This window comes from Rhinolophus hipposideros (genome assembly GCF_964194185.1).
Source record: "Rhinolophus hipposideros genome assembly, chromosome: 1".
NCBI lineage: Eukaryota > Metazoa > Chordata > Mammalia > Chiroptera > Rhinolophidae > Rhinolophus > Rhinolophus hipposideros.
This window is the reverse complement of record NC_138047.1, coordinates 8,631,932-8,651,945: the sequence shown is the minus strand read 5'-3', so window position 1 is coordinate 8,651,945 and position 20,014 is coordinate 8,631,932. Positions and strand designations below refer to the sequence as shown.

General features: G+C 42.2%; 1 protein-coding gene across 1 annotated transcript in view; it reads right to left on the bottom strand.

Annotated features, from left to right (window-relative positions):
• Positions 1-18,978, bottom strand: part of ITIH5 (inter-alpha-trypsin inhibitor heavy chain 5) — a 74,665-nt gene extending 55,687 nt beyond the window's left edge. The window contains exons 1-3 of the mRNA XM_081047464.1: positions 18,807-18,978; positions 10,392-10,436; positions 729-892 (exon numbers count right to left, since the gene is read on the bottom strand). Of these exons, the coding sequence (XP_080903590.1) occupies positions 729-892; positions 10,392-10,436; positions 18,807-18,896 (299 nt within the window). The 5' untranslated portion in view covers positions 18,897-18,978. The remainder of the gene's footprint in view (positions 1-728; positions 893-10,391; positions 10,437-18,806) is intronic.
• Between the last annotated feature and the right edge of the window lie 1,036 nt (positions 18,979-20,014).

The window sequence follows — 20,014 nt, the reverse complement described above, 5'->3', positions numbered from 1 at the left end:
ACCCAACCCAGGAAGCCTCTGTGAGTCTCCAAGAAGAAGTCAGATCTATTCAAACCAACTTCCACGATGATTCACGAATGTGAATCGTGCGCAGGTGTAAAATTCAGACCATATACCTACCCTGTTTTGCAGATCTTTACTTGTTAGTTCAGAAGAAAAGAAGAAATATATCTTGCCTAGCAAAGGTTTCATGCTGTCTTATCATTCAGATCTCAACTTAAACATCGTCTCTTCTGAGCCACCTCCCTGATTTCCCGACCTAAACGAGCCCTCTCAATCCTACTTGCCATCTTTATAGCATTTGCTACTGTCTGAAAATATCTGATTCATTGATTTTTTTTACTTATTGTTATTATTATAGAATTTCTGGAAGAGAGCAGTACTGTCTTTTTAACAGAAGTATAATAACAATACAATCACTCGGAAGTGTGTGTGGCCCTGAAAGGGGACCCACTTATTGGAGGGAAAGAGAGAAAGAGGGGAAAAAAGGGGGAATGGAAGGAGGGAAGGAAGAAGAAAGGAAGGAAGGGAGAGAGGAAGGAAGGAAGAAGGAAGAGAAGGAGGGAAGGAAGGAGGGGAACAAGAAATCAGCCTTCTGACCCATTTACCATCCACTGGAAAATAAATTCTCAGAGCCAAAGACTGTGGGCCACACATCATCTCAGGCTCACCCTGACCACCCCACATAGAAATCTTTGTTCCAGGGTCTCTGACCATGAGTCACCTACATAGTGAAGTTGGTGATGAAGGCTGCGGCTGGAATCTGCATCAGAAACTCAATCTCCTGGTCCTCAGACGCTCGGTTGAGCATTCTGCAGGAAACCGTTGTGAAGGCATAGCGAGAAATAATGGTCGACTTCACTGAGAATTCTGTCATCAAGGGTTTGGTTTTCTGTTAGAATTAACACACACAGTATTTTCAGTGATGTGTGAAAGCATGATTCAACCATTTTGGGGGTAGGTGTAAGTCTTTTTTCTCCATAAGAGAAACAACTTTCAATTTGGGAGACACTGGCATGTCATTTTTGCTTCTTTCTTTGTCTCTCTTGATTGTCCGACTTTTTACCCCCTACATTTGTAAGACAACCGTGGTTGACAAACCAGTTTATGACATAGAAGCAAATCCTTTAACCGAACTTGAACAAATGAACAGTTAAGATGTCCAATTTTTAAGAGAATATGCATTGCTTAAATAGATTAATGAATTGTTGGAATGTTAGAAGTGAAGTACATAATATTTTTCTGTTATAAACGTTTAGGTCACATTTATAGAATCACTGAATTGATCAAAAATCAGAGCATGCGTAAAGAAATTCTCATATTTTCAAATTAATTTCAACATCCACTTAGAGACCCTGTATTCTGGGCTTTCCCATTTGGACTACAATCACATTATAGTAAAATGGGAATCAATACTGAGCTCAAGAAAGTGTTTGGAGAATTAGCACCCCAAAGGAAAAAGGAGTCTATGCTAATTAATTTTATCCCCAAAGCCTCTGATAAGCAGTATCTGCTCCTTTAGGAAAAAGGTTGATCCCTGGTCTACACTATTTAAACAGGTAGGCCGTGATATCAGTTTTTTATCTATCTTTACTGACTGGTTTGTTTTAGGAAGAGATCTCAAATTATATAGCCCATAGATACTTTTATTTGACTTGCATAATCATTAAAAAAAATTTAAGTTTAGGTGGTAACACTTACAAAATTGGGTAAGTTCACATAAAAATCTATAATGCCCATTTCTCTTGAAACAGAAAATTGGACACTCTGGCTGCACATTCCCACATGACAGGAGCTGCTGGCACTAATGGTGGCTGCGACTTTAGATCAGACCCACATTCCAGACTCCCAGCTCCCAGGACCTACCCATCCCACTTATCTCACTAACACTGAGACCAACAGAGAGTAGTCATTTTCACTGCGTTTTTACTGGAGTTTTCCTTATTTCACACTCATTGATGTCCTCTTCTACTAGATTAAAAATGGCCCATGTGTATACCTATATTCATAGCAGCATTTTTCACAATAGCTAAAATGTGGAAGTAACACAAGTGTCCGTCAATGGTTGAATGAACAAACAAAATATGGTATATATGTATAACAGAATATTATTCTGCCTTAAAAAGGAAGGGAACTCTGACACATGCTACAACACCAAGAAACCATGAAGACATTATGCTAAGTAAAATAAATAAGTCACAAAAAGACAAATACTATATGATTCCACTTATTTGAAGTTCCTAGATAAATCAAATTCATAGAGACAGAAAGCAAAATTGTGGTTTCCAGGGGCTGGGGGAAAGAGGGAGTAGGAAGTTGCTGTTTAATGGGCACGGAATTTCAGCTTTGCAAGATGAAAACAGTTCTGGAGATGGATGGTGGTGATGGTTGCATGACAGTGTGAATGTACTTAGTATCACTGAACTGTACACTTCAAAGCGTTATGGTAAATTTTATGCTATGTGTATTTTACTACAATAATTTAAAAAAATGAAAGAAAAATAATAATACTTTTTTTTTACATGGCCACAAATCCTTTGCTTCTCCTGTTTTTGAGAGCTGGAGTTTACTTCATTTCCCTTTCTATCCGGGCCTTAGTGACTTGTTTCACCTATCAAATCCACTGGCAGTGATATCCTGGGACTCTGAGACCAGGTCACAGGAAGCCTCACCACTTCCATCAGGTCTGTCGGAACACTCTCTGGAGGTCCTGCGTGACCATTTAAGACCGGGACTGTCACACTGGAGGGGCCATATATGGATAGGCACTGCAGTGACTGTGGCAGCGGAGTCCAGCTGCAGCCATTCCTGCCCGAGGGCCCAGCACATGAACAAAGCTGTACTGAATTGTCCAGATGAGCCCATCCGCCAGCTCAATAGCACAGAGCAACCCGCACGGACATCATGTGGCCAGAAGAACCACTCAGCTGAGCCTTCCCCAAACCTCTGCCCCACAAACAGTGCAATAAAATGGTTGTTGCTCTAAGGCCACTGAGTTTGGGGGACGGGTTTTATACAGCAATAGAAACTGGAACACAAGCCTGGTCTCATTTACATTTACTGTGACTCGCGCTTGAGTGGGATTTAGTCATTTTGTTGGTTATTTTGAACTCTAAGTTATTTCTGATCTCTATGCCTTTTATTTGTTTAGTGTTGTGAACAAGACTTCTGCATATTAGAAATACCCTGAAATCCTATTGAATGAAGTTAAGGTATAAATTATAAAGATAAAACATAAAGAATAAGAGACTCACAAGTCCAATCCCCTGGTTTTACCAACGTAGGCCAATCAGTTTACTGTCCCAGGTCTCATAGGTAGGAGGTAATAAACCCAGCGTGAGAACCTGGAGTCACTGACTTCCAATCCTGACCTCTTTTGTGAAAGGATTCAGAGGCAGTCTGGCCATTCAAGGCTTTCTGCAGCGACCATTGTTAGGTGGCCAATAAAATACAGAACTCCAAAAGCACGCTAAATATAATTCAGTCTTTGTTGCTGATTCAAAAGTTACCTGTGAACCTCAGTGACCATCCATTAAATTGTCAACATTCAAGACATAGGACATTAAGCCGAACCCATTCTGCAGTGCTGTCATATTCTGACATTGTCCAAAAGTTCTTATCAATCTATGTAGCTCTTTTACATAAAGGTAGAGTACTTTTACATAGTACTGTAGCTCTTTTACATAAAAGTAGAATAGGGGAAAATCTTAGGTAAACAGAGCATACAGCTCTAGCTGCACCGCATTCCAAATAACCTAGCTCTGTCAGTAGTAGTCCTTGCCCAGCACAAGTTTCAAAATAATTAGAAATCTCCTTCTTGGTACACTTGAGACAATTTTTGATGTCATGTTGATTTGTTCTTATTTATAAGATGATTATCAATTATAATTTTATTGAGCGTAAAGTGTGAAAATTAGAAGATACCTGACAAAATACTAAATTTAAGTATACCATAGCATCTTCTTTGGACTTAAATTAGATTATGGATACAGTAGAATTTTCCATAATATTACATCAAGAATAGGAAGCAAAGTTTATGGGCCCAAGAGACAGGCTGATGAAAGTTTTAGGAAACTAACCATTTTCGTTTTACTGCTTCTTCCCAGTTACTATTTTCCCACAGGAGCCCCTGCTGTTATTCATATGTCATAGCCTTTGCCTTTCTATAACAGCATTGTCAGTCTACAATCTATTAAAGTCAATTCTGTACAAACCTATGCCCCACTCCCTTATCTCCCCTTAAGCTACCCATCCCTTATCTGCCCCGGCTCGATTGTAAACTCACGAAGAACAGGCACAAGACTTATTCCATTTTTTTCACCCACAGCTCTCAGCATAGGGTAAAACTTAAAAACACTTATGGAACTGAATTGAATTTTCTGAATCTTGAATGACTAAAGAAAAAAATATATCCCAAGAAAAGGAAATCTTAATAAAATAGTGTTTGTTAAGCACTGTGATAGACTAAATTCTATGAATGATGGGGAAGAAATATTACATATGGTTCCTTCTCTCAAGGCACTATGATCACACTGGGAAGAAAGTGCAAAAATGAAAAGCAACATAGGAAGATATAAGGAGATATATAGATAGATAGATAGATAGATAGATAGATAGATAGATAGATAGATAGATATCTCTCTCTCTCTATATATATATATATCTTATATATATATATATGTATATATATATATATCCTTATCTATATATACATAGACACACACACACAGCAGGGGTGCCAAAAAATGTATACAAATGGACACTTTGGTCAGCGTTGCTCAAGCAGTAGTTCGCCATAATCAGAAGTGTCTGGACGCTGATGGTAACCACTTTGAGCCACTTCTGTAATTGCAGAAGTCAAACGTGACTTGTATTCATCTTTTGCTATCAGTTTATATTATTACCATTTTGATCGTTTTTTCCTTTCTTAAAATGTGTATAGTTTTTTTGGCGCATATATATATATATATATATATATATATATATATATATATATATATTCATGACTTATTGGCTATAAGACCTTACAGTTTTCAGAAGAAAGAGAAATCAGTGACATCTGTGAAAGAAAGGGTTTTAAAAAGCCGTAGAATTTGTATGTGATGAAAGAAAACAGAAAGAACATTCCAAAAACACAAAACTCATGGAAGTTGTAATGAACCACATCACATTCCTGGAACAAAGAACCGAGCAGTTTAATCAGAAAGAAAGGCACATTGTAAGAATACTGATCAGGTACATGAAATTTTCAGGAAAAGGAAACCCCAAAAAGCAAAGTACAGAACTTGGAATGACAGAAGTTCATGAAAATATGTCATAAAAGGAAGGATATAAAACAGGTACCTCAATTTTTCCCAATGCATGGTTCTTAAAAAGGCAACATGCTTTCTATTTTTATGTTTAAGTCATTTCATTTGGGGATGTCAACTGGAAAACGGGGCAAATATCAAGTCTTCGTGTGATATCATAATTTCTTCATTATTTTCCTACAAAAGCTAAACAGATGGAAAAGCAGTTTGAGGCAGGGAGTGTCTTAATTAGTTTCTCAAGGGGCCAAATGTTTCGTGTGACTCATCTGAGTCTCTTAAAATCAAGTCACCGAGAGGATGTCCTGAATTACCCGAGATGCCATCTGGAAATGTAACTGAGGAATGTGTGACGGAATTTGCCAGAAGCCAGGCCTCCTCCCAGAAGATTAACCTGTTGTTTCATCCTGGTCTAACAGTTCTTCAGGAACCATTAGAATAAATAATTTTGGAGGTGATAGAGAACATTCGAAGCCATCTACCTCGGCTCCCCCTCACTTGATAAAGGAGAAGGCTGAGACTTGGCAGTTGGCTGACTCCAGGTCCAGAGATTTTACGAAACCCTAAGGCCTCTCCTTTTTGAGGAAAAACAGCATAACCCATGTTGTCATTACATTAAGCAGAAGACCTCCAGACAAGGCACCTCCCTAGGGGCTGTATTTACCAGGTTGGAGAAATAGTTTACCCCCTGTAGACAGAGGGTGGCCTCAGCTTTGGATTGCTTATTTGTGGTAATACATTCTATTTAGCAATATTTCATTATGTTTAGAGGAGAGGAAAGAGCAAATGCTATTATCACCTTTATGTACGGAAAAAAAGCCTGCTCTACACACCTCCTACAAAAAAGATAAACCATAACGTTTAGAGTTGGAAGTGGGGAGACAGACACATATAAGATCTGACAATTAAGTGTGCAAACTTGTTGCAACAATATTGCTAACCATTTTTGATATCAGAGGGATTATTCATTATGAACTTGAACCAACTGGGCAAACAGTTAACCAAGTCAACTATTTGGAAGTGCAGAAAAGACTGCATAAAAAAGTTAGATGACCTGAACTTTTCGCCAACAATTCATGGTTCTTGCATCACGACAAAGCACCAGCTCACAGGGCACTGTCTGTGAGGGAGTTTTTAGCCTGTACACAAAGAACTGTATTGGAACACCCTCCCTACTCACCTGATCTGGCCCCCAATGACTTCTTTCTTTACCCAAAGAAAAAGGAAATATTGAAAGGAAGACATTTTGGTGACATTCAGGACATCAAGGGTAATACGACGACAGCTCTGATGGCCATTCCAGAAAAAGAGTTCCAAAATTGCTTGAAAGGTAGACTGGGAACTGGCATCGGTGCAAGGTTCCCAAAGGGAGTACTTCGAAAGTGACAGTAAAGATATTTAGCAATGAGGCAGGTAGCACTTTTTCTAGGATGAGTTCACGAACTTAATTGTCTGACCTTAATTGTGTATGACTAACCGTCCATGAGGTAATGACACCCCGCACCATGCTACCTGCTGTATTGCGTATACTTTCTGATTCGCTCTACATGCTTGACGCTCTGGCACTTGCTGTCTCTAATTCCTAGGGATAACAAACAACTCCCCTGTGAGCACACCTTTGATTTACCAGGAACCAGTCCAGGGCCCGCATTCCCAACCACCTCCTTTATCAAACTCTTACACACCAAAGCAATATTCCCCCTGCCCTGAATCATCCCAGGGCAATAGTGAATAATGAAGGATCATCACTGTAGCCCAGAGCCTGCCATAATTATTCAAACTATCCAATCCTACGCTTACTCACCAATTCTTTCCTGCAAAAAACAAACCAAACCAAAACAGTAAAGGCTCTGGCCTGTGCTGTCCTCCTGCCCGTCTGCCTCCTGATTGGCCCTGGGTTTCCCCAGCTGGTCCTCGTGGCACGCCACGCCTCCTGTTCCCACAGATCTGTGAGTCTTCCTTCATGAAGATCATTTCCGTGTCTATATGTCTTACCACACTTGCTTAAAACAAATCCAGTCCACAAATTTTAGAACAACTGCTATGAAGGAGGTGCCAGGCATGGGCCTTTACATTGGGAGGTTACATGATGACAGTGAATTGTCGTGGGAGAACCAGGCCTATATCTGTTAAGCGCCATGGAGACGCAGACACAAAGACAACTCTGGCTTTCAAACTATTAATATTTTTTGCATGTATGTGATGCCACAGAGCTTTATAAAAAGGGTAACGAATTAATTCAGAATGAAATCAAGCAAATCCCTGTGGTCAAGGACTGACAGCGATGGGAGAGTCCCAGCTGTTGTTACCCACATTCTATTCATCAGGGAACAGAACATGCAGATCAGTTAATATAAATATAAGGAGACATGCAGGGTAAACCGAGGCCACAGAGCCAGAAAGGAGCCAGATCACGCAGGGCCTTATATGTCCTTGGAGTTAGCCCTGCAGGTGATGTGCAGTCCCTGAAGGGGTGTGCACTGCTGGAAAGACCATTTGGGTACTGGTTGAATGGGCAAAGCTCATGTTAGAAAAGCATAATACATGTAAGAGTAAAACTTACAATTCCTAGAGCACTCTGAGAAAATCTGAGAAATTACATAGACAGTCTAAGCCAAAGGCTAAAGCAAATCTTTGTAATCAAGAATGAAAACTTGAAGCTATAAAGAAATGAGAAACTTACTACTCTGGAACTTAAAATTTTTCATATGGCAAATATTCCATAAACAAAGTTAATAGACAAATGACAGATTTTAGTGAGAACTCTTCCAAAAGTAGAATATCCACACCATACAAGGTTATTCAACATACTGGCAATGAGGGATAAAAAACACAATAGAAAAATGAGTACAAGACCTGGAAAAAAAAAAATCAGTTCAGAGAAGAACTACTGTGAATGGCCAAAAAAAGTCCAAGCTCATAAGTAGTGAAGGAAATGCAAGCTAAAGGCACAGTGAAATATCACTTTATATCTAAGAGACTGGCAAGTCAAAAACGAGTAATTATATCCACTGCTGGCAGAAATGTGCGTACTCATCACTGCTGATAGAAATGGAATGAATACAGACAGTAGTAAGTGGAACAGTATTCAAAAAGTAATCTGATAACATCTATCAACATTTAAAATGTGCATGCACTTTGATCCAGCAATCCTCCTACTGAAAATCTAGGCCATTGAATATTAAACACACCCACACGATAGAATGAACAAAAAGTTTTTGCAGTGGTGTTTATAGGGGGAAAAATGAAACCCTGAAAAACAATTGAAAGCTCATCAATAATAGAAAGCTTAATAAATTATGGTGTGCCAACAACTTGGAGCATTTCCCACCATCTAAAAGAATGGACAGAGCTAGACCAGGTGAATGAAAGTAATAATAGAAAAATGCATATAATTGAGAAGGCAGTTTAGTGTATTAGCTAAGAGCACAAGACTCAGGAGCCAGACTGTTGGGACTTAAACTGCTACCACCTCTTACCAACCATGGAGTTTAGGGCAAGTTCCTTAGTCTTGCTGAATGAACCTGTTTTCTCCTCTGTAAAATGCCTCAAGGACTTGTGACAAGGGTGATTGGGCTATATGACACATGAAGCCGTTAGATCGATGCCTGGCATATAGCAAGCACTCAGTAAACATTAGTTGTCATTACAGGATCGCACTGTTTGAAAGGAGTGATCAGAAAATCTCATAGATAAGAAAGAAAAGGAGGGAGGGAGGGAGAAAGAAGGAGGGAAGGAAGGAAGGACGGAAGGGAGGGAAGGCAGAAGGAGGGAGGGAGGGAGGGAGGGAGGGAGGGAGGGAGGGAGGGAGGGAGGGATGAAGGAAGGAAAGAAGGAAGGAAGGAAAGGAAAGGAGGGAGGAAGGAAGGAAGGGAGAGAGGGAGAAAGGAAGGAAGGGAGGGAGGGAGGGAGCGAGGGAGGAAAAGAAAGGAAAGGAAAGGAAAGGAAAGGAAAGGAAAGGAAAGGAAAGAAAGGAAAGGAAAGGAAAGGAAAGGAAAGAAAGGAAAAGGAAAGGAAAGGAAAGGAAAGGAAAGGAAAGGAAAGGAAAGGAGAGGAGAGGAGGGAAGGAAGGAAAGAGGGAGAAAGGAAGGAAGGGAGGGAGGGAAGGAGGAAGGCAGGGAGGGAGGGAAGGAGGGAGGAAAGAAGGAAGGAAGGAAGGAAGGAAGGAAGGAAGGAAGGAAGGAAGGAAGGAAGAAAAAGGAGGAAGGGAGGGAGGAAAGAAGGGAGGAAGGAAGGAAGGAAAAGAGGGAGAGAGGGAGGGAGAGAGGGAAGGAGGGAGGAAGGGAGGGAAGGAAGGAAGGAGAGAGGGAGAAAGGAAGGAAGGAAGGAAGGAAAGAAGGAAGGAAGGAAGGAAGGAGGTAAGGAGGGAGGGAGGGAGGGACGGAGGGAGGAAGGCAGGGAGGGAGGGAGAGATCTCATAGACGCCAATGTATATAAGGTCCCCCATGTTCCTCTGCCATTTTATTTTTCTCAGTAGTCCTCATCTTCTCCATTACTAATACGCTTACAATTTATTATTTACTTTGCTTATCTCTGCCCCCTTCAGCATTCCTGCTCTGTGAAGGACAGTGTCTTTGGCCTGTTTTGTCCCTTGCTGTACTCCCAGTGCCTGGAACAGTGCAGGGCAGATAGGAAGCGTTCAGAAAAAATACTTGTTGAATGAATGCCCGAGTTCCCACCTGTTAGCCTCCAACAGGCCTGGAGAGCCTTGCTCAACTTGCATGCATGAAGCTTTAATCTACAAATGTGAATTCTTTGCTAGCTTTAGTTGTTTACTTCACAAGGAAGCCTTTATTTCTTGGGTAAGGATATCATAAAAAGAAGTAAAGGTGAATTTAGGTTTGGTTTTCTTTTTTAAGAAGGGCTTTAAAACTCCGTACTTTATCTTTATAGGCCTACTGAAAAAAATCAGTCTCTTTCCATTTAAAGAAGGCCTTATGAAAGCTACGCATGCTGTGTGATGTTAGAATCCTTCTAGAAGCAACTTTATAGGCTTTGGAGGAGCTGCAAGCAAAGCTAGTCCCTGGCTCAAAACGCACAGACGCACGAGAGAGCAGACACAAGACGCAGCCTGAATATACATACCAGCCTTTGCAGCAGCCGGACCTGCCTCGGGACCCTGAGTCCAACCTACAAAAAGAGAAGAGTTGTGAAATGTGATTGCGAGGTCATTCTGAAAGGAGCTACATGAGGGGGTTGAAAGTCACTTCAAAATCCACCCTGAAAAGCAGCTTTGACCTTTCATCAAGGAGCTTCTAGGCCAGAATTAGGAGTCACCCCTCTCACATCTGGTTGACTGCTTAACCCCTGTCGTCACATTACCTGAGTGTCCTTAACTCTGTTCCAGGGGTGTGGGTAAAATGACAAGCATGTAGGGTATCCGATGGACACGTGTCCCATTTGGGAGACCACCTCAGGGATACTGTGGATGCCTGACCATGGCACTGTATACCAGAAGCTAAACAATAATGAATGCCAACTATAATTTTATATATATAATGTGATGGCTCGGTGCGAGGTCGGAGGGATAGTGGATGGGGGGAGGGGGGTTCACAGTATGAGGGATATAAATGATGAACGTCTAAGTATTACCTTGTCTTGTACACCTGACACTAATAAATTTTAAAAAAATCATTAAAAAAAGAGTTCATGAGAATATCTGTACTCTGTTTCATTCTAACTGGGGCTTGAAAATAAGCTCTTTGCTATTGTGTTCATTCCAATGAGTAAACGTGTTCAGCTTTACTCTGATGGGCTCAGTTATTCAAGTCAAACCTCCAGAACACTCTGGAAGCAAAACTGAACTTACCTTAAATTTGCTTATTGTGTTTTTTCTGGATAATTTGCTGTGCTTTCCCACATGCAGAGGAGGGGCGTGGGAAGGTGATAAAAATCCTCATTTTCAAAAATCATATTAATTAACCAGATACTCTGGATTCATGAAAATGTCCTAGCTAGCTGTTGAATATCACTCGTGAAAAACACAGTTTAAATAACAGAGGTATTAACTACTATTGCTGTGAGTAATACATCGTTCTTTCTGAAGGGCAATTTGACAACATAGATCCAAAACTTGAAAAATGTGCCCAGATTTTATGCATCTTTTTAAAACAGCTTTATGAAGTATAATTTGCAAACAGTAAAATTCATTCATTTAAAGTGCACAATCCAATGTTTTTTAGTATATCCATGGAATGGTGCAACCATCACCAAAATTGATTTAGACATTCTTATTTCCCCAAAAGAAACCCTACACCCCTTAACTGTCACCTCCAAACTCCTGCCTGTCCCCTGGTTCTAGGCAACCAATAATCTGTTTTGTCTCTATGGATTTTCTCATTCTGGACATTTCATATAAACAAAATCATAAAATATGTGGTCTTTCATAACTGGCTTTTTTCCACGTAGTATAATCTTTTCAAGATTCATTCATAATGTAGCGTGTATCAGCACATCATTCCTTTTTGTGTCTGAATAGTACTCCATTCGTGGATGGACCACATTTTGTTTATCCATTCATCAGCTGGTGGACGTTTAGGTTGTTTCCACTTTGGGGCTATTATTTGGCTGTTGTGTGGAACTTGCATAAACATTCACATGCAAGTCTTTATGTGGGGCATATGTTTTGATTTCCTTCAGGTAGATACCTAGGAGTGGAACTCCTGGGTAATACGGTAAATTTAAGTGTAATTTTTAAGAAATCACCACTCTTTTCCTAGTGACTGTAACATTTTATGTTCCCATGGTATGCATGTCTTTTAATTTAGAAATTCTACTTACAGAAAAGTATTATAAGGAGAAAAAGAATCAGTAGAAGAAAACAATAAATATACAAGAAAATTCTTTGCATCTTTTAAAACAATTGTTAATAATTGGAAATAGCCGAAAATAGCTTTAAAAAGCAGCTTGGTTAAATAGATTGTGATACACCGATTAATTAGAATATAGCTATTAAAAATAATGATGTGGATCTAATATATTTATTGACATTAGTAAATGTTCATTTTACTATACTTTACTGGGTGCTGTTCACTGAATACTTCTCTAGCTTTCCACCATAAGTATTGCCTTTCCTGTCCCCTTGTGGGAAGGCAGGACCATGTGACAGGTTCTGGCCAATAAGCTGTGAATGTAAGAAACAGTTGTCACTTCTGCTCCAAGTATTTAATTATCGACGTGTGATCCTGCAGAAATGCTTTTTCTCTATGGCACAGTAATTAGCAACGTTGGAGGTGGCAGCTACTCCATCAAGCCCAGGTCCCCGGGTGACTACAAAGTACATTCCTGTTCCACTGCCAACCCAAGATGGACAAGCTGTATAAGCAAGAAATAGACGTTTAACATTGAGACACTGAGCTTTGGGGCTTGTCACGACAGTATAGCCCAGCCAATTCTGACTGATACAGTCACAACACATGTTTAAATGATTAAATCAGATAACAAAGCACGATCTCTAACAGGACCTTGTTTTTGTAAGTAAAAGTGTTTGTACGCGTAGAATGTGAGCCAAAATGCTAATGGCTATTAACTTTGGGTGGTTGAATTCTTTTTCTTTAAACTTTTCTGTATTACTTCAGTTTTTGACAAATTAGCAATCACTACTTCCAGTAATAGAAAAAACAAAAAAGGTATTTCCATCTGTAAACTAAAACTGTAACAGAAACTGTTTAATCTCCATCTTCTCCCTGATCCCTCCCGGGGGGGGGGAAAAATACACACACACACATATATGTATACACACACACACACACACACACACACACTCGTAAATTACCATTATAAGTCATTATAGAGCCTATTCTATAGAACATGAAATAGAAGGAAATAATATAGTATTTAGGTTGACATCTGCCCTGACTCCAAATAAGAACCAAACAATTACTAGGATGATACTGGTTTCTATTTGTAAAATGAGGTAGGATGTGTGAGATTGTTTAAGGAAAGCTGCAATAAGCACACTAGGCCAGGTCTTTACCAGTTCTGCAAATCCATCTCAGGCTTTCCCTTTTCCTAAAGTTGTGAAATTGGCTGGGGACCACTTCACATAACTATGGTCAGAAGAAAAGCCCAGCCCCTCTCAGGTATTATGTTCTTTGATTGAAGTCTTTTTTTTGAAGTTGCCTCCTTTGTAAAATAGGTTTTCCAAGAAAATAAACAAGCTTTAAGGAGAACAAGAGAAGTTGGTTTTTCATTTTTGAGATAACTATCCGACCTCTCAGGGGACCGCTATGGCTACACTTCAGTCCAACTTTAAACTCAGATTGAACCAGAATCAAAACTTCCCGGTATACCCAGATTCCTGGTGCCAGCTAGGATTGAAGTGGAAATGACACCAATGTCATCATCATCGTTTTCAGTTAGGCGTTCCTGATCCCTTTCATTGTTTGAGTGTTATCCCCTTGCCTTATGAGAATCTGGGAGCGAGGTGTAAGGACAGAGAAGTAACTGACTCCAGCTTAATATCAAGGACTGCCATGAGTAGGAATCTTAGAGCCTCCCCCAAGCTGCTTGGGGCCCCAAATCATAGACTTAAGAGACAGTACAGATAGGATTCTTCGCTCTTCCTGAGCTGAGTTTATTTCTTCCAGCATCAGAACAGAAGACGTCCAGGCCACAACACTGATTGAGAAATATAAGTCAATGTCCTTGCCATCAAGGACCATACTATCTAACTTAAAAGAAACAAATATACTCATGAACATTTACTAGACAAAGTAATTTTTATAAGTTACAAAGGAAATGGGAAAAAAAGAAGACTGCACTATGTTCTTTAGTGATCATGACAACCATCATGATTGTGACGATGTGGCCATAACTTTTGTTCTTTTTGGGGGGGGGCTCTTCTGGGGTCCACGAGGATTGGGGTCCCAACAGTTCTTGGGTCCAAAAAGCTGCTGCATCCGTGACTCCAGCTGCGGGCTGAAGACCCACACAGGGAGCACGGGACAGCCCTAGTTGTTGGCCAGGGGCCCGAGAGAAAAGGTGGCTGTGGACCCCACAGTGAATGGACGGTGGCCATTCACTTCCAGAAGGTAGAGGGTGGTTGAAGATTTCCTTTGCATAAGTGACGTAGCAAGAACACTATCAGGCCTGAGGCATTTACGATCTCCCCTAGCGCCCCCATCATTAGTTAGTCCGACTAGAGGTCAATACCAGCAGACACTGCTTAAATGACATAAGTTGGACAATAGAGATTGTATTTTTCCCCAGAGTCTATCACAGTGTTGGATCACAATTGCAAGAGAGGAGAAATACCCTGAAAGCACTCTAAAAAGTCCATAAACGGGAAAGAGTCTGGGAAGTCAGGAGAGCAGTAAAGCCTAATTCTACCTGTGGTGAAAGAGACTCTGAACACGTGGACCACATACATTGCTTTCTGGTCTGGATGCTTTAATGACCCAGGTTGAGTGACAGAGAGTTGTCAAGGTAGGATTCATGCCCTCTACCTTCCTCTAGAGCTCTGTCACTCAGTCTGTGACTCTAGGTCCCATACCAGAGCCATGAGATGCTGCACCTAGGCCAGCATCAGCACCGAGAGCCTGATGCAGTGAGCTAGGAAGTCATCGACCAGTTGGCCCCCACTTCTGAATCCTGAAACCAAAACCCGGGAACTCAGGCATCAGTTGCCTCAGAGATCTCTTGTAGGACCTGAAACAAAACCAAAGGCTACAGGTTGGGAAGGCACTGGGATGCCATCCATCACCTGGGGGAGTCTGGGAAGATCCCCATTTGGATAATTCTATACCACCTGCACAAAAGTGTTCTTTCTTTGGAGCAATGTTCCTACAGGTTGTGCAGCTATTAACCATTTGCAATTTGAGGTGCCCAGAATTCAGTAATGGAAGAAGAAATTTCATTCTGGGGCTAAAACTCCACACAATTTCCAGGCAACTTAAAAAATAAAAAATACAACTACCCTTAGGCAAGTCTCTGTTTCTTTTAACTGTGAAAAACAAGGGAAATGGACCTTGCCTGTGGGAACATAATGAAAAGGTTCAGGACCTCCTGCCCTTCCACAGAATGCTCGGATCTCCATCCCATAGCCCCATCTTCCTAAATAGATGCTGCTGTTCTTGAAAAAGCATGCTGGGACTTCCCACTGGAACTCGACAGCATCGTAGGCAAGACTGCTTTAAGTTTGAGCATCTAGGTTTTGGGAAGACTGCTAGTTAGGAATGTCAAGCCACGTACAACTCCTCACCTGATTCTCAGGACATCCCCAGCCTTCCTTCCCTCCACCCCACGCCCCACAAAGAAATAAGATAGGGCTGGTTTAGGAGTGAGGAAATCTCTGGAATCTCTTCCACAATGGGGAATCTCCTTCCCCATTCAGCTCTACGCCTCTGTTTCAACAATTCCACCCAGGCCCATAAAAAGGAGACATTATTGAATGGTCTGGAGCTCACAAAATCTTTTATTTCTTTTACTTTTCAAAAGTTAAAAAAGAAAAAAAGAAAAGAAAAAGCACAGTTGTCTTGGTTTTCTGTTTTCCCAAATGCATAGGTTTGGTTCTGAGGAAGAGATCCTAACACATTAAAACTCCAGAAATTCTCAATTCAGGGAATTAGAAATGTGTCATCCCAATCGATGTGGTACCACCACAAGCATTTATCGAACACTGTCTATGTGCCAGGAGCTACAAATAAAAATCACACTGAAACAAACTACATTCAATTGTCAATATGAAAGCGGCTTGGTCTTTGGAGGAGACACCGAGAGCTGCCTTTGTCAACAGCACACCTACATTCCAATCCAGGCTGGGCACATAGAGTCGTCACACCTCTGGGTAGACCTCCATGCTTCTCGTGGGTAAAGTAAGAATGCCGAGACTGTCCTTGCAGTGATAATCAGAGATTTAACCAGGCTGTACATAAATACTAACAATAGCAAACATTACTATAGGCAAGTACTTTGCCTGAATTAATCTATTTAATCCTCACAACAACCGTAAGAGCAGAAGTGGTTTACTATTATTTTATTTCATATTTTATTATCATTCAGAAGCTAATAAAATGTAATAAGCTTCACGAGCCCTCACTTTACAATCCCTTGTAAATGGGTGATACTTGTAGTATTTGTCGGCTTGTCAAATGTATCATTGGTTGTGATTTGCTTATCGTCCCAAATAAATGTTCACTTTAGCACCTAGTTGGGTAGTCACAATTTGACATTCTTTATCTTCAAGAGGGCCCCGCAAACTGTATAAACTTGACTTCATCCTCAAAACCCAGACCTACCTCTGCCTATGAGGTAGGAACTATTAATAACTCTATCTTGCAGACAGAGATGAAATTTTGACTCAGAGAAGTTAAGTTTCTTGCCCAAGTACACGCAGCCAGTTAGTGGTGGTGGGACCCAGATTGGAACCCAGGCCGTCTGGCTCCACTTGGAGTACTCTTAACCATACACTTGATTGCTTCTTACTGTTTTTATATAGAGCTCCTAGCAAACTCTCTGGAACATTATGGACCTTCAATAATTGATGGTTATTGTTATTTTATAAATTAAAAACTGCTTTTGTAATAACAGGAATACAGCCCTATCACCAGAAAGTGTAGAGCCAGGATTTGAACCCAGAAAGTCTGGTTCTGGAGCCTGTGCTCTTAAATCCTACCTCACACTAAATAAATAAATAAGTACATTTTAAAAAATTGTAAAGAGTCAAGATAAAAAGGTAAAATTGCAAAGGTTCACAGAACTCTCTGTCTTGGAGTTTTCTTCTAAGTTAGTCTGTTTCAAGATAAATAAATAGGGCCATGGGTTGAAGACAGCATGAAATCACTACAAGGGGCCAAACCCATGTTATTCTATGGGGGCTTAGCCTTCTTGGACTTGCAGATGTTAGAGCTTCAATCTCTCCTCCTAGTGCATAAACAGAATTATTGTTTCAGTTCTTCCCACACGCTCCTTCCTCCACACCCCCCAAAACGTTGTAAGATCTTTACCCTAAATTCCTTCCCTCAGCACTTCAGCTGCCCAAGCCTACCCGTCAGCGCCAACATGAAGTGCTGACACTGTTCCAAGCACTTTAGGGACATTAACTGTTCAATCCTCATCATCCCATTATTTCCCACATTTTACAGAATTGGATATTGAGGCCCCAAGTAACCCACCCAGAGTCACAGAGCTCTTAAGTAACAGCATCAGGAATCAGACCCAGGCAGCCTGGCACCAAGCCCATGCCCTTAACCACTTACTAAAACATTCCCATTTACTAAGTGCTCACTGTATACCAAGTTCTTGCCACAAACTAGCGGCTGAATCCTTACAAGTATGCCCACAAGGAGATGGTCTCCCTGCTGTGATCAACAGGAAAGGAAGGAGCAAGGAGATGAAACGGCTTACCCAGGCCACACAACTGGAAATGGCTAAGGCCAGCCTTTCTCTCTGGATCCCCGCCAGCACTTTCCCCTCTCCACTGCACAGCCTCCTGGAATTTTTATGGGTTATACCTCCTGACAAGCCTATGAGAGAATGACTATTTCTTCCATTTTGCAGAAAGCACATCTGTGAAGCAGAGTCAACATGAAGGAAACCATCTGATGCTCGGGCCAATTCCGTCTTCCAGATCTGCTCTGCAAACCAAGGTGCTGGACAGGGGGGAAAGTGTGCCTACTCATCTCTTCCTCCCATCATGCGAAAACACGCTTTAGGCTAAATAATTTGAATATAATTTAAATGAGGTGTGTGCAAACCACACCAGGGCGTGCGGCAATGTCTACCTGAGACAGAGCTACTTCTCCCTCCAAGGTCTTTACACCGATATTCCTGTGAACTTGTTCTCTGTTTTTCATAAAGCTTTTCTGTTCATCGAACACTGAGTTGAGATTTCATGTTGGTGGGTTTCATCCACCTGTGAGGTTGAGCCATTTAAAACACACACCCTGGCAGATGCACTGCATAGGAACTAGGAGAAGTGAGACACTTTGGTCCCTGGCCCTCTGCCTACCACCCGGCCACCTTTAAACTGCTAACCTGGTGATAAGAACCTGGTGGAGAATCGTGTTCTCCCCGCTGTCAGGTGGGAAAAGCAGAGGCTTCCAACAGTTGGGAACTTTCTTCCCTAGATTGTGCTTTCTCTCTGGAGAGCTGGTAACCACAGTAACAACGCCTTGCCCTGCACACTCGTCTTCAAGGTCCTTGTAATTAGCTTAGGGCTCTGGCTCACAAATGAACAATAAAAAACTACTAGCAGTAATCTGCACGGATAACAGAAGCCAAGGAGATTTGGTTCTGCAGGACTCTGAAGTCCCAAACACAGTTCTGCAGGAAATATCACCATCCAGACTCTCACCACCAGTGACCAATAGATGGGGGAGTTCCCCCGCGGAAGGTTGGGGAACGGAGAGGGGACCGGGACGATGTGACAGGAGATGGGGTGGTCCCTCCCTTCCTCGCCTCCAGTCAAGAGCCTGCCCGGCGTCCACGCGCCCGAGGGAGGGAGGCGATGGGAAGGGGCAGCAGTCGGCGCCTCCCTGGGTCCCCCAGATCTCCACTTACTTGCTCCGAAGTGTCACCCCAGCTCTTCGCCTCGCCCAGCGACCCCGCGCAGAGCGGCAGCCCCAAGCACAGCCCCAGCAGCAGGAGCATGGCGGCACTGGGAGCGGCGGGACGTGCGCAGGGGACAGCGCGGGGGCTCGGGCAGCGGGCGCGCCCGGGGACCGCGCCGGGGCTGGGCGGCCGCGGAGGTGCAGGGCCCCGCCTCCCCGCCACCCCTCTCCCCGCCCCCGGCCCGCCCCGCGCCGCCCCGCGTCCTAGCCGGGTCCCCACTGCTCTAGGAGAAGACCCTGCAGCCCGGCCAGCCGCGTGCACGGCTCGTCCCACGGGTCCTGTCCCCTCACTCTTACACACCGGGAGCTCGTCCCGACTCCCTTCCTCCTTGCCTTCTTGGAAGTCTTCTCCATCCAGCTCTTGTGACACCTGCTACCCCATCCCCCACCCCCAACCCCTTTCTCTCTCGCACGATGTGAAATGCTTCTTCATGGACTCGCTTCATTCCTGTCGGAGGACATGGGAAGGGCCAGCCTGACACTCAATACAGAGCCCACCCCGTCGCTGCTATATATACTCCCCCTTTCCCTGCTAAATACATGCCAGTTCCCACCTATTACCACCACCCGCACCCCCACCTGCCAACCTAAGGACAATAGTAGATTTTTCCTCTGCCCAGAGAATAGCACATGCCTCTTAGTCTCAGGCACTGATATTTAGAAGCCAAATTAAGGGTTGCTAATTAGTAGTCTAATGCAAAAAGTGCTGGCAAAGTTGTCCCCATTTATGTGGCTCTGCCATAAGGGGACAGGATAGAGGAAGCTAGAACTGGCACCATGTAGTATAGTAGTTCTGATTTTTTTGGTCATTAATCATGGAAATGAATGCCACTGTTATCTTAGTTACAAACTATTGGTGATGTGTCCATCCTGCCATAGGAAGAATTATTATCTACCAACCATGACCTTTCAGAGTCTGGACACCACCTTTTTATCTGGTAGGCACACAGCATCGCTGGAACTGCTTGTTTACGTCATCTTCCAAAAGACAATCGCTCAAAGACATTTTTATGTCTCTGTAACAATTGCATCTAAATTGATGAGCTGCATAATAGTGAGGGGTTGACTACAAACAACTTCAACAGCCAAGAACAGGGAAACGGCACACTCAAAAAATGGAACATCTAATCTGTGGAATATTACACAGCCATTAAATAA